Here is a 14,285-nt window from a genome sequence, read left to right as displayed (position 1 = left end):
TTTATTTATCTGAAGTTGTTAAGCTATAGTTTAAGAAGACACACCCCACCCTCCCCCACCCCTGTTTTCTTCTCCCCGCATAATTAATGAAGGCCAACTATTTGGAATTCATGTGAATGACTCTCTTACTCTAAGCAGATTATTTGGTATGCATGACAGTAAAGTGAAGCACCTCTTTGGGTTACTGCAAAATAGCTCGTTGTCCTCCCAGTGGAGAATCAAATTCACCAGTTCATAAATTAGGTCCCAGTTGATGAGGCACAAAGCTGCAAGGGCCAGTCAAACAAGTACTTGAGAATCTCAGGAGTTTCATTAGTGAATAGCCTTGCTCTGTGCTTCTCAGAGAATGCCAAGGCCTTACGAGAGCAGAAGACTGGGTGATAAGAGTGTGATTGATACATGGGCTAATAAATGGGAGTTGGGGAATATTTTCCATGTGAGTCAGATGATTCCCACGGAGAAATGAGGTCTCGTTTTGTCCACCCATGAGTTGGCCCTCAGAGGCTGGGAGTTAACCACAGCTCCTATAATTTCTGTACTTTGAAGAAAACTAGGAGTGAAGACCACAGCCTTTTTAAGGTTAGGTTTCTGCTTATTAGTTTTCACTAAGGAGCAATGGGATAGTAATCATTTAATAATAATTTACATGTGTTCAGTGTTTTTGAGCCCTTTCTGGAAGATATCTTACTTGAGCTTCCCTTCAGTCTGCAAGTGCAGTTAGGCAGGTTTTATAAGTGATGAATCAAAGCTGGAAGAACCCCAGTAGAGTCCTGTAGCCAAATAGGGATTCGAACCCAGGACTCCACTGCTTGCTTCATCACATTGCATATTGCATCTAATCCCATTTATTAAATTTGTGCTGATTTTACAAACTTCGTAAGTTCATTGGGGAAGAGCTTTGAGATCCACAGTTAAAGGGTGTCTTATAGAATATCAACAGAAAGAATAAAATACCCATAAAGGAATATAGAGACTGAAGAGAAAGATACTGTTTCAGAGAAGAAGGTAAGAATTTAAGAGTTTAGTATCATTAAAATTCATCAATTCCGGGGCTTCCCTGGTGGCGCAGTGGTTGAGAATCTGCCTGCCAATGCAGGGGACACGGGTTCGAGCCCTGGTCTGGGAAGATCCCACATGCCGCGGAGCAGCTAGGCCCGTGAGCCACAATTACTGAGCCTGCGTGTCTGGAGCCTGTGCTCCGCAACAAGAGAGGCCACGTTAGTGAGAGGCCCGCGCACCGCGATGAAGAGTGGCCCCCACTCACCGCAACTGGAGAAAGCCCTCGCACAGAAACAAAGACCCAACAGACCCAAAAATAAATAAATAAATAAATAAAATAAATAAACCCAAAAGTTAAAAAAAAAAAATTTTTTTTTTTAAATTAAAAAAAAAAAATTCATCAATTCCTGGGACAGTATTTCTACTGGTTTAATGCTGTTGTCTATACTGTTTTTGGCTGTTTGCGCACATACACACACCTTTACCCATCTCCCTAGTGTCTTTTGCTGCTGTTAGTGCAGTGATAATAGTCACCAAAAAAGCCAGCAGTCCTAAAGCACAAATGACCTTGTTTCTTTGGGAAGAAGAAAAGTTACAATAAAAGTGTCTGCTTTCTGGGTTTTTGCTTGTTTGGTGTGTGTGTGTGCTTGTAATTAATATTAGGTAAAGATACATTAGGTTATTATCACCCAGGTGGTTTTTGTTTGTTTGTTTGTTTTTTATTATTATTATTATTTTTATTTTTTTATTTTTTTAATTTACTTATTTTTATTATATATTTATTTATTTATTTTTGGCTGTGTTGGGTCTTCGTTTCTGTGCGAGGGCTTTCTCTAGTTGTGGCAAGCGGGGGCCACTCCTCATTGCGGTGCGCGGGCCTCTCATTATCGCAGCCTCTCTTGTTGCGGAGCACAGGCTCCAGACGCGCAGGCTCAGCAGCTGTGGCTCATGGGCCCAGCTGCTCCGCGGCATGTGGGATCCTCCCAGACTAGGGCTCGAACCAGTGTCCCCTGCATTGGCAGGCAGATTCTCAACCACTGCGCCACCAGGGAAGCCCACCCAGGTGGTTTTATAAAACCAAAGAAATGAATATTTGGAAATAATTTTGAAGACAGTTTTGGTCCACTTTTTAGTAAGTTTCTGAATGATTTTATTGTGTTCTGGCCATTTAAGTTGTATACATATGGGACCCCAGAGTTGAACAGAGGCAAGTTATAGGGGCTTTTATGAATTGGAGAATTCGTAGGTAGACGGATGGATCTTTTGATCTTATATATTGCTGGGGGGGGGAGTATCATTGTTTGTCACACTTTTGGAGGATAGCATTAACCCCCATCCTAGTCTTTCTTGCTCTTCCTCTAAAAGCTTTAAGCCACTGAAATTGTGGGCATAAGGAGACATCTCTTCTGGCTTACTTTTTGGTGTAGTAGCTAAGCTCCAGCTTAAATACAACATTGGAAAGAACATGTAGATTGTTGTAAGTGAGTCTCATAGAGGTCTCAAATAGGCACAGTTCTAAACACTTTACACTTATTATCTCTTTGAATCCTCACCACAAACCTGAGAGGTGAATACAGTTATCTCTATTTTGTAGTCTGGTTAAATGTCATCAGCTCCTTCTAGCTGTGTGTCCTTTGGCAAGTTGCTTAACCTTTCTTTACTTCATTTTCCTCATCTGTAAAATGGGGGTAATGGTAACTGTCCTTACCGGTTCCTTGTGTGGTAAGGGTTATGAAATAATTCACATAAAGCACGTAGTGAATGCTTGTAGATGTTAGCTGTTGTTATCTAACTAGTTTATGATTACATGGCAAAAAAGATTATCGTCACAAGAATCAGAAGTTTGGTTGCCAGTCCTTAACTCTCCTGTTAAGTAGCTATGTGATTATAGGTAAATTTTCCTCTTTCTGGGCCTCAGTTTTCTTATTCCCATTTTTAAAAAACTTTTTACTTGGAAGTAACTTCAAATTTACAAGAGACAGAAATAAAAATAGTACAGATATGACACCAAAAGCACAGACAACAAGACAAAATAGACAAATTAGAGTTCATCAAAATTTAAAAGTTTAGTGCATCAGCGGACACCACAAACAGAATAAAAAGGCAACTCACAGAATGGGAGAAAGTATTTGCAAATAACATATCTGATAAGGGATTAGTATCCAGAATATATAAGGAACTTCTACAACTCAACAAGCAAAAGAAAAAAAAATTAAAAAATAAAGGACTTGAATAGTCATCTCTCCAAAGAAGATAAATAAATGGCCAGTAAACACCTGAACAAGTGCTTAGCATCACTAATCATTAGAGAAGTACCAGTCAAAACCACAGTGAGATACCACTTTATATCCATTAAGATGGCTGCTATTTAAAAAAAAAATTACATAAATGCTGGAGAGGATGTGGAGAAATTGGAGCCTTTGTGCATTGCTGATGGGAATATAAAATGATGCAGCCACTGTGGAAAAGAGTGTGCTGGTTTCCTCAAAAAATTAAAGATAGAATTACCATATGATCCACAATTCCACCCAAAAGAATTGAAATGAGGAACTCCAGAAGATATTTGTACAGCAGTGTTCATAGCAGTGTTATTCACAATAGCCTAAAGGTGGAAACAGCCCAAGTGTCTATTGATGAATGAATGGATAGACAAAATATGGTATATACATGCAATGGAGATATTCAGCCTTAAAGAGGAAGGAAATTCTGGCATATACTACAACATGGATGAACCTTGAAGACATGCTAAATGAAATGAGCCAAGTGTAAAAGGACAAATATTCTACAATTACACTTACATGAGATACCTAGAGTAGTCAAACTCAGAGACGAAAAATAGAATGGTGGTTATATAAGGAGCTGGGGGAGGAGGGAGTTGGTGTTTAATGGGTACAGAGTTTCATTTTGGGATGGTGAAAATTTTCTAGAGATGGAGGATGTGGTGATGGTTGTACTAGAATGTGAATGAACTTAATGCCTCTGAACTGTATGCTTAAACGTTGTTAATTTTGGTAAATTTTATATTATGTATATTTTACCACAATTTTTAAAAATATATGTTTCAACAAAATTAGAATAGTACAAAGAAACATCTGTATCCCCATTTACCCAGATTTACTTACTGTTATATTTTACCCCATTTGCTTTATCATGTGTGAGTGCATTCTTGTATACACCTAATCTAAATCCAGTTTTGTCATTTGATCTGATAGTATTTTTAATAGCATTTTCCCCCATCTAGTACAGGATACAGTCTAGAGTAGGACATTATATTTAGTTGTCATGTCTCTTTAGCCTTCCTTTATCTTTTATAATATTGGCATGTTTGAAGAGCACAGTGTATTACTCCCCACCCCTGAATTTTTTAATAGAAGCTTCCTCATTTTCTGTTTGTCTTTGCCTCGTAATTAGATTGATGTTACACAGTCTTGGCCAGAAAATGCATGGGTGATGTGTCTTCCTCAGGTTATAACATCTGGAGACTCAATATATTTTTTTAAAATATGATTGGCTTTATTCTGTGATTTATGCATCGGACAGCATCCCATCAAACAAACAGAAGAAGGGTGTTCCCTCAATACATTTGTAACTAAATGCAGAGTAAAGGGAATCTACAAATGCTATAGGAATCTCAGAGAACGGAGATAACGAGATTGGAGTGGTCGGGGAAGACATGATGAAGGAGACTTAGTTTACTGATTTGGTAGAAAGCACATTTCTAAAATTTTACCAGCTTTTCCTCGGTATCAAATTCTGCATTAGTTCAGCCAATATATATTACTGTCTTCCACCAGTTTTTTTATTTACTTATTTTTTAATTAATTAATTAATTAATTTTATTTATTTATTTTTGGCTGCGTTGGGTCTTCGTTGCTGCGCTCAGGTTTTCTCTAGTTGTGGCGAGCGGGGGCTACTCTTTGTTGCAGTCCACAGGCTTCTCATTGCGGTGGCTTCTCTTGTTGCGGAGCACGGGCTCTAGGCGTGCGGGCTTCAGTAGTTGTGGCTCGCGGGCTCTAGAGCGCAGGCTCAGTAGTTGTGGTGCACAGGCTTAGTTGCTCCACAGCATGTGGGATCTTCCCGGACCAGGGCTCGAACCGGTGTCCCCTTCATTGGCAGGCGTATTCTTAACAACTGCGCCACCAGGGAAGCCCTCCACCAGTTTTTATTAAGCTTGCTCCTATATTACATAAATCAGGAGGAAATTACTAGTTTCTTTCTTTTTCTTTTTAATGAAATCAAGTGTATCTTTCAAATGGTGATCACTGGCCTACCTATTATTACGTAAAGTTCCCCAAATAATAAAATGACATTGAACTTTGATGTATGAGAACAAGTCTTTATCCTCTTCCTGGTTCATCAAATATTAGAGTCAGACTAAGGTTTGTACTCTTGACTTTGCCACCATTCTAGAGTGTTTTAGCACCCTTACTTGAGCTGTAGAAAGCTGTTGAAAGGAAAGTGCTGTTCTTGCTAATACTTTTTTTTTTTTTTTTTTTTTTTTGGCTGCATTGGGTCTTCGTTGCTGCACACAGGCTTTTTCTACTTGCGGCAAGCCAGGGCTACTCTTCATTGCGGTGCACGGACTTCTCACTGCAGTGGCTTCTCTTGTTGCGGAGCATGGGCTCTAGGTGCGCGGGCCACAAAAGTTGTGGCTCGCAGGCTCTAGAGCGCAGGCTCAGTAGTTGTGGCGCACGGGCTTAGTTGCTCCGAGGCATGTGGGATCTTCCCGGACCAGGCCTCAAACCCGTGTCCCCTGCATTGGCAGGCATATTCTTAACCACTGTGCCACTAGGGAATCCCTTGCTAATACTTTTTGTAGAATGTATAAATAGTAGTAATGCTGATGGGTTTATCCACAATGCCATTCTTCCCTTTCAGGCTATCTTTTAAAGAGCATCCAAACTTTAGATGAAGAGGTAACAGGCTACTTTGTAGAATAGGATTAGGGCCAGTATAGGTTTAAGTATGTTTCTTGGGGTTTTGGTGTTTTGTTTTAATTTTTCTCCATGTTTCAGGAAACACTGTGATTGGCACAGTTGGGATATATTCATCGGTTAACAGGTAGGAGAGCCAGAGGTATATTTGAGGCCATTACTCAGGATGATTTTTTTTCTTCCTATGTGCTTTTTAAAAATGGTTCCTTGGCCTTTGTGTGTTTTGCTTCTGCAGTTTGAAGAAAACAGTTCTGAAACGAGGTCTTACCCCCAGCTGCCTCTCAACACAGTGATTGCCATCTCTCCAAACGTCAAGTCCAGCTTTGTCCGCCAACCTGTCTGACATGTCGGGACCCGTGCCAAGCAGGGCCAGAGTTTACACAGATGTTAATACGCACAGACCCCGAGAGTACTGGGATTACGAGTCACATGTGGTGGAATGGGGGTAATAATTTCCGTTTACTTCACTGTACTCACCCAAAGGGCTGACTCTTGTAGATTTGTTGAGTAATTTACAACAGGAAACTTCCCTGACTGTACAGTTATAAACCTCAAGATTGAACACAATTTTTGTTTTCTTCTACAGTAAAGAAACAGGGTATTGGCTTTGGTCAATTAACAGTTCTGATGAGTTTACCCTTTAAAAAACATTTCGGTCTCTTATTCTTTTCTCTGATGTATATATTCTGTATGGTAACAAAGAGTTATCTATTAGCTTGCTCAGCTAAGGGCTTTGCAGTTAGGTGAGAATTAATACTTGAGAGACTTTGAAAACACCAGGCTCTTACATAAAGTATTTTTGAGGTCAGAGAATGTTGTCCCATGATGATACTGAAGGATAAAACAGTTCTCCAGAAAGGTGTCCTCTTTCTGATGAGAAGCAAAATTAAACCCTTAAAACATTTGCCCTTATCATGAGGCTAGCCATGTGTAACGTGGAATTCAGCCGAAATTGCATCCTGAACAGTTGCAGTCTGCCTGAACAGCTGTGTTTGCCCTCCTAATTTTCTGTGCGGTCGCATTTGGATGTTTGCATTTCTTGTCCCAACATAGTATGTATTTAATTGATCAGGTCGTACCTTTTGTGATAAAATTATTTTGATATTCAAATGCAAAAGATAGCAATTTGAAAACTTGGTAAGGCTGCAGCTCCCATACACTACATTTTATATCTGTCCACATGTGATTTTCATAGCATGTAAATGGTCTTCAAAATTTGTCATAGGGTGTGTTTTAATGCTGATTGGGCCATGATTCTTAACGGTAAGTACATTACCTCTGCACAAGGAGGCACAGTGTGCTTCAAAGATACCATCAAGAACCATGGTAGAGTGCCAATAGGTGTTATCATTATTGATAATCTAACAATTTTCCTCTTACATCACATGCTTTGGACTCCAGGAATACCTGAGTTTTACTGCAGAAATTTCAACCACTCTCTTCAAATTAAGTGCTTTGAGCTTAGTTCTGCTTAAATGGCACTAAACAACCCTTTTGAGTTTTTGGCGTGGTGCTATTTGCTTGCTTGCATTTGTTTTCTGTGCCCTCCCACAGGAAAAGAACTCAACCAGAACTAAGAGCTTCCTTCCCTAGACCTGCCATGATTATTACATTGTCCACTGTCCTTAGTACCTTTTATCTTCTTTGTTCATTCACTTTCTCCTTTTTTTGCTTGAGGAAAATGAATTGCTGATTTTCTACATTTTTTACACTGAATTTTCAGTGTCTCCAGCAGGAGTAAATAGCATTTAGGCCTTATTGAAAAGACTCTCGGGCTTCCCTGGTGGCGCAGTGGTTGAGAATCTGCCTGCCAATGCAGGGGACACGGGTTCGAGCCCTGGTCCGGGAAGATCCCACATGCCACGGAGCAACTGGGCCCGTGAGCCACAGTTACTGAGCCTGCGCGTCTGGAGCCCGTGCTCCGCAACAAGAGAGGCCGCGATAGCGAGAGGCCCGCACACCGTGATGAAGAGTGGTCCCCGCTCGCCGCAACTAGAGAAAGCCCTGGCACAGAAACGAAGACCCAACACAGCCATAAATAAATAAATAAATAACTTTGAAAAAAGTTGCAGTTATCTTTAAAAAAAAAAAAAAAGAAAGAAAAGAAAAGACTCTCATTCTTTAGAGCAAATTCCTCTAAGTTGTAAGCAGAGGCAGGGAGAAAATGTTAGCATTTCCCTTATTCTTTTTCACCTCTGATGTTGCTTAGTAGTCTTGGAATATGGGTAAAAGTAGGGGAAGGGACACCTAACTGTGGTTCATGATCTGTAGTGTGGTTTGCAAACTTCATTACGTGGACTGTCCTCAGAGCTTTGGAGGGCAAGTTGGAGGTCAAACCTATATGTTTGAAAGCCACTTATCTGCAAAGAGACCCATTAAAAATCGGCTGCTCCCAAAGTGTGGCTGAATTGAAATATCCCTGTATTGACTTCCTGTAAGATGCCAACACTGAGCCAGGCACTGAGGGACAGGAATATATAAAAATTATTTTCCAAGGGAAAGCTGTCTGTTGGAGACAAACATACATAACAAACCCCAATACAAGCTATCTACGTGTGGTATGTCAATAGAGATGTGAACAACTTGGGATTTGAAAGAATAACTGAAAGTCTTAAATTTTTTAATTCTAGGATTTGGAACACACATTTTAAATTGGCCAAAGTTTTTAAAAATACAAAGAAGCAAATTGGGGGATTATTTGAAATACGTTTTATTTCTTTTACTCTACTGGCTATAGTTTTGTAAGTTGAATTAGTGCTTGATAGTTTGAACTTTTTAAATTATTGTGACTTTGACTCTTTGTTCCCAGAAATCAAGATGACTACCAGCTGGTTAGAAAATTAGGCCGGGGTAAATACAGTGAAGTATTTGAAGCCATCAACATCACAAATAATGAAAAAGTTGTTGTTAAAATTCTCAAGGTAAGTACAAGAAGAGAGATTATAACTTCACAGGTTTTTGGAGTTTAGAATTTTTTTTTAAAGTAGCGCTTGAAAGGGTTTTTGGAGTGCTTTAACACCTTGATTTTATTGCTCCTTTGAAGTCGATAGAAGAGATTATCTTCATTTGACAGATCAGGAAACTGAAGCAAGAGAAGTGTTTGACTCAAATCGTACAGCTAGATTGTGGCAGAGGGAGGGAGTCAAGATTCAGTCTTCTCTGTCCTAGGTCTTGCCTAACACTGATTTCCTGTTTCTTACATTTTTAGTTCTATTCCATGCTTTTGTTTTCAATGAGTTGTTAGCTCTACTGTGTAAAGATGAGGAGTCACAAATGCAGACTTTTAGAGGACAGGTGGATGACATTAATGCAGCTAGTCTGATTTAAGTGCCCATGATTAGAAGATGTGAGTGATGGGTACTATGGCATGTGCTCCAGCTCCAGCTGATGATTGCCCAGCAGTAGTGCAAGTCTAATGTTGTTTGGTACTGTTTCGCAAAAAGAAGCTAGACATTTATATTTGTATACTAATTCCCCTGGTTTTTAAATGTTGGCTCGAGTTTTTTAAAACACCGTACAGGCTAGATTTGGCCAATGGGCTACCTGTATGCAAATTGTGATTTAGTTATAACTGTACTGTACACTGCCATATACCAGGAACTTAGCATACAGTTCCTTGTCACAGGAACTTTTTCCATATTTGACATGAGAAGCAGAGGGACCCAGACTTTCTCAATTTATAGCACCCATACTGCCTCAGTGACTCTCATGGTACCCCTAAGCCAAAAGAAATACAGTTTTGTTTATTAAGTAGTTAAGTCCAAATAACTAAAAAAAGTATTTGTGTTTCAACTGGTAGCCATTTAAAAAATTATACACATAAGTTGAAAGAGAAAAGTAATTTTATTTTATTCTTATATAACCATAATTAATTACTATTGGAATATGTATACCTGTTAGTCACTGCACAGCTTCTCAAATGTTGAAATCAGATTGGACACCAGCAGCCTCATTTCCTGTTCCACATTGATTTTTGCACAATACTTGCTTTTTGTCACAGCAGCTGCTGAAAACCCAGCTTCACAAAAATATGCCATTAAAGAGAATGTAGTGCAATCTAATATTGAAACTGAACTACCTCAGGCTGGTAGTGTACTCAGTGACTGACAGACAGCAAGTATTAACTGGCGTTTTCCCTCAAAAATTAAAAATCCCACAGAACACCTGTGAATTTGCTGAGGGTGTTTTGGCATACCTTTCGGGAACCAAAGTTTAAGTATTTATATCTTATCTTGTGTAGAAAGAGAACTAGGCTGGAAAATCGGGACATTTGGATTCTAATCCAAACTCTAAAAGTAATTAGCCATGGTAGTCCTTTTAACTATTTAAGACATATTGGTTCATCTGTGAAAATGAGAGTTACCAGGATCAAATACAAAATTGTATATAGATATATACTTTGGAAACAGAAGTTCTGTGTAATTGTAAGATGATATTCCTATGGAAACGTATATGATAGACTGAGGTGATATATTATTTAGAGTCATCTGAAAGGCATAAATAGTGAGTCTTACAGTTCAGAAGAGAGTGGTGATGGTTAGGCAAAGCTCCCTGGAACTGTTTTCAGGCCCTGAGTGGGAGAAGGATTTGGATTGGTGTGCATGGGAGCATGGAAGGGAAGCATAATCTAGAATGCACAAGATTAAGAAAAGAGGAAGAAATAAGTCAGAGAAATGTTTCATGTGGAAGCTGTCATGTGATCATACATGGGAAGTAAACTTGGAAAGGGAGATTAAATTAGTGATGGCCTGGGAAAAGATAACATCTCCATTTCCTTCCAGCCTTGAAAAATATGATTTTTATCTCATCTAGGTTGTTGAGAGCCATTGATGGTCTTGAGTGATGGGTGGTTTGGAAAGATTTTTTTTTCTAGCTCAGTCTTTTCCTAACTGTACTGTATATGTTACTGTAACTGTGTAGCTAGATGGTATAATTATAGATTAAGTTCATTCATAACTATATTTAAATTTTTTAATTTCCCCCCATTTATTAGACAAAATTTGCATTGATCACATTAAATTAGGATTTAAGTGACCTGCCTGGTCTGTCTAGCTTTTGTAAGTTTATAGATTTTAAGGGTTCTGTAGAATAGAAGTTTTGTAAACCAGTAGCTTTTTGCCATCAACCAGCAGTTGGGATATAGTGATTTAGTAGAAAACAGGAGAGAGATTGATGGATTAGTTCCTGGAGAGTAGAAACATCTCCTAGATACTCCAGCAGATCAGAAAGATCTGATAGTCAAAGCAAATAGAAAACTTGTGATCAGCTTGTTTCCTAGCCAGTGTAGTGAGTTCTAATAGAAGCAAGGCTGAGGCCATGGATTGAATTAAATGTGGAATTCACTATTAGTAAAACAGCTTCCGTTTATTTATTTACTTTTAATATGTTTTTTTATTTTTATTTTTTGGCCACGCCTCATGGCTTGCGGGATCTTAATTCCCCGACCAGGGATCGAACCCGGGCCCTCGGCAGTGAAAGCTTGGAGTCCTAACCACTGGACCGCCAGGGAATTCCCAGCTTCCATTTATTGACTGTCTACTTTGCATTGGGCCCTTTTGTAGCTGTAGTATTTACATCACAGTTCTGCAAGGCAAGTGTAAAGTTCAGAAACACTTAAGTGCTTTTCCCAAAGCTACACAGCTACAAAGCCAGGTTTTGAGGACAGTCTGTTTCCAAAATGTGCTTGCTTCCTGCTGTACCATGTGCTTAGGACTCAAGAAAAGGTTAAAAGAGTCTACAGTATTGTTTGGTAGTTCCTAGATCTGGATTATCAACCTGAGAAGTGTCTAAAAACAGATCTCCAGCTCTGTTCTCAAGATTCTGATTCAGCAGATCTATACAGTTTGTATATTAAAAATCCCAGGTTGATAATCAAAGTTTAGTAACCAGTAGTCTTGTTAATGAAGAGATGATATATACTTACAACAGTTTCTAAGAAGCGTATGCAGTGTGTCAGTAGTCTGAGGTGACCAACACCAATAGGAAAGATTGCCTGGTCCAGTGTGGCAGACATAGGTCACACGTGGTTATTGAGCATTTGAAATATGGCTGGTCCAAACTGAGATATGCTGTAAGCATAAAATACAGCAGATTTCAAAGGCCTAGTACAAAAAAAAAGAATATAAAATTGCTCATTAGTAATTTTTTATATTGATTTACATGTTGAAATGATAACATTTTGGTTATATTTTTGTTAACTAAAATGTATTATTAAAATTAATTTTGTCTGTTTCTTTATATTTTTTAAACGAGGGTACTAGAACATTTAAAATACACCTGTGGGGAATTCCCTGGCGGTCCAGTGGTTAGGACTCGGCACTTTCACTGCCACAGCCTAGGTTCAGTCCCTGGTGTGGAAACTAAGATCCCACAAGCCGTGAGGCGCGGCCAAAAAAATAAAAAATAAAATACACGTGTGGCCTGCATTATATTTCTTTTGGACCAGCACTGTTTTAGACTGTTTAGAAAGAAGGTTTTGTAGAGGAGGTGCATTTGGACCAAAGCCCTTCTCAAAAAAAAACAAGAAAGAGATTTCTGTACCAGAGCAGATGTGGAAATGATGGCTGAAGATAAAGGAATATGGAGGATATATTGGTTATAAGGCTAGACAGATATTATGTGTTATGTCTCAGCCATATTCTGAGGTCCTTTCAGATATCTCATTTGATCCTTGCAATAATATTATGAGATAAGTACTCTTGTTGATCGTTTTACGCGTAATGAAAGGTTTAGAGAGGTTATATAACTTGCCCACAGACACAGCTAGCAGGCAATGAAAGAAGGATTCACATTAGGCACACATTTAACCCACAAGGTTATACTGCACAAAGATGGTGTGGCCATCTTTGCTGTTGGTCCTGATCGCCTTCATTTCTGTAGGGTGTTTATAAGACTTAGAGGAAGGAATGGAAAGAGCCCCATGTTTCATGCTAATTAATAAAAAGATTTTTCTAGATATATCTTAGTATTACCATTTACATTCCTAGTTTGTATAGTTTTTAAAAGTTAACACATTAGGACTGATGATTGGAATTAAATGGATATTCTGCAGTTTTGGTCTTTGGAGTGGAAATCTTTTTTTCTTTCAATTCAGTATTTGCTAAGTACCTGCAAATACCTGGCACAGGGCTAGGAGAAGGGGTATTCAGAGATAAATCTGACACATTTCCTTCCTTCAAGGAGCTCATAAGTAAGCCATTCATGTATTACATTACCTGTTGAAATATCCTGAAATAATTTTTTTAATGATGTACTTTTACCCTTTCAGCCAGTAAAGAAGAAGAAAATCAAGCGTGAAATAAAGATTTTGGAGAATTTGCGAGGCGGTCCCAACATCATCACACTGGCAGACATTGTAAAAGACCCTGTGGTGAGTATAATAGGCGCTAGTAAGGCCCACCAGGGCTGAGGTGGTGTTTGACCCTGAGCACAACTGGCCTCTGTTTGTTCCTCCCTCTACCATTAAGTCCTGCTTTAAAAGTGCTTTATCAGTTATACCACTTAACTAGCTTGGGTCTTTCTTTCAAAGAGACCTCCACCCACAGACTATTTCTTATTCTTCTAGGCTAAGAGACTGATAGCACTGGAAACTGAAATGTGTTAATCCATTTTGCAAACTCAGGTCCGATGCCGATGGGCGATGGGCGCATTGTTGGGCTGCCTAGAGCCTGGTGAGACTTCAGCTCCATGTCTTCTGTTTGAAATCCATCCCCAATATGACCTAAGTGTGGTGATGATCAGAGTGGGGAGGGCTTATAGCAATAGAGGGTTTCCTACTACTGAGGCAAGGACTGCCAAATTCACCACGTAGTGTCTGCAAACATTGTGCCCACTAAAGCTGCCAGGGCTATTACTAATGTGTGTTTTCTTTTTCTTTCCCCTAGTCACGAACTCCTGCCTTGGTTTTTGAACACGTAAACAACACAGACTTCAAGGTATAATGTATAACCAACCATTTCAGGCTGTTGGGTTTTTAGACCACATAGAAAGTCTTTCAGGGATGTTACTGTTAGAAGAGCTTCCTTCTAACTTACTTAAAAAGAGCTTTTCATCCTTACAGTGCTAATTTTTTTTTCCTTTCCTCCCTCCCTCCCTCCCTTCCTCATTTCCTTTCGGCTGCATCAGGTCTTAGTTGTGGCATGCGGGATCTTCGTTGAGGCACATGGGCTTCTCTCTAGTTGGTGGCGTGCGGGTTTTCTCTCTAGTTGTGGCGCACGGGTTCCAGGGTGCGTGGGCTCTCTCGTTGAGGCACGCGAGCTCAGTAGTTGCGGCATGCGGGCTTAGTTGCCCTGAGGCATGTGGGATCTTAGTTCCCCGACCAGGGATCGAACCCATGTCCCCTGCATTGGAAGG

General features: G+C 39.5%; 1 protein-coding gene across 2 annotated transcripts in view; it reads left to right on the top strand.

Moving 5' to 3' along the window:
• CSNK2A1 (casein kinase 2 alpha 1) overlaps window positions 1–14,285 on the top strand; it is a 55,403-nt gene that overhangs the window by 23,573 nt on the left and 17,545 nt on the right. For both annotated transcript variants that reach the window (XM_068565513.1, XM_068565514.1), the window contains exons 2-5: window positions 6,169–6,378; window positions 8,743–8,854; window positions 13,201–13,302; window positions 13,817–13,867. In XM_068565513.1, the coding sequence (XP_068421614.1) occupies window positions 6,278–6,378; window positions 8,743–8,854; window positions 13,201–13,302; window positions 13,817–13,867 (366 nt within the window). In that variant the 5' untranslated portion in view covers window positions 6,169–6,277. The remainder of the gene's footprint in view (window positions 1–6,168; window positions 6,379–8,742; window positions 8,855–13,200; window positions 13,303–13,816; window positions 13,868–14,285) is intronic.

Source organism: Eschrichtius robustus, chromosome 16 (genome assembly GCF_028021215.1).
Source record: "Eschrichtius robustus isolate mEscRob2 chromosome 16, mEscRob2.pri, whole genome shotgun sequence".
NCBI lineage: Eukaryota > Metazoa > Chordata > Mammalia > Artiodactyla > Eschrichtiidae > Eschrichtius > Eschrichtius robustus.
This window is presented reverse-complemented; position numbering and strand designations above follow the sequence as displayed.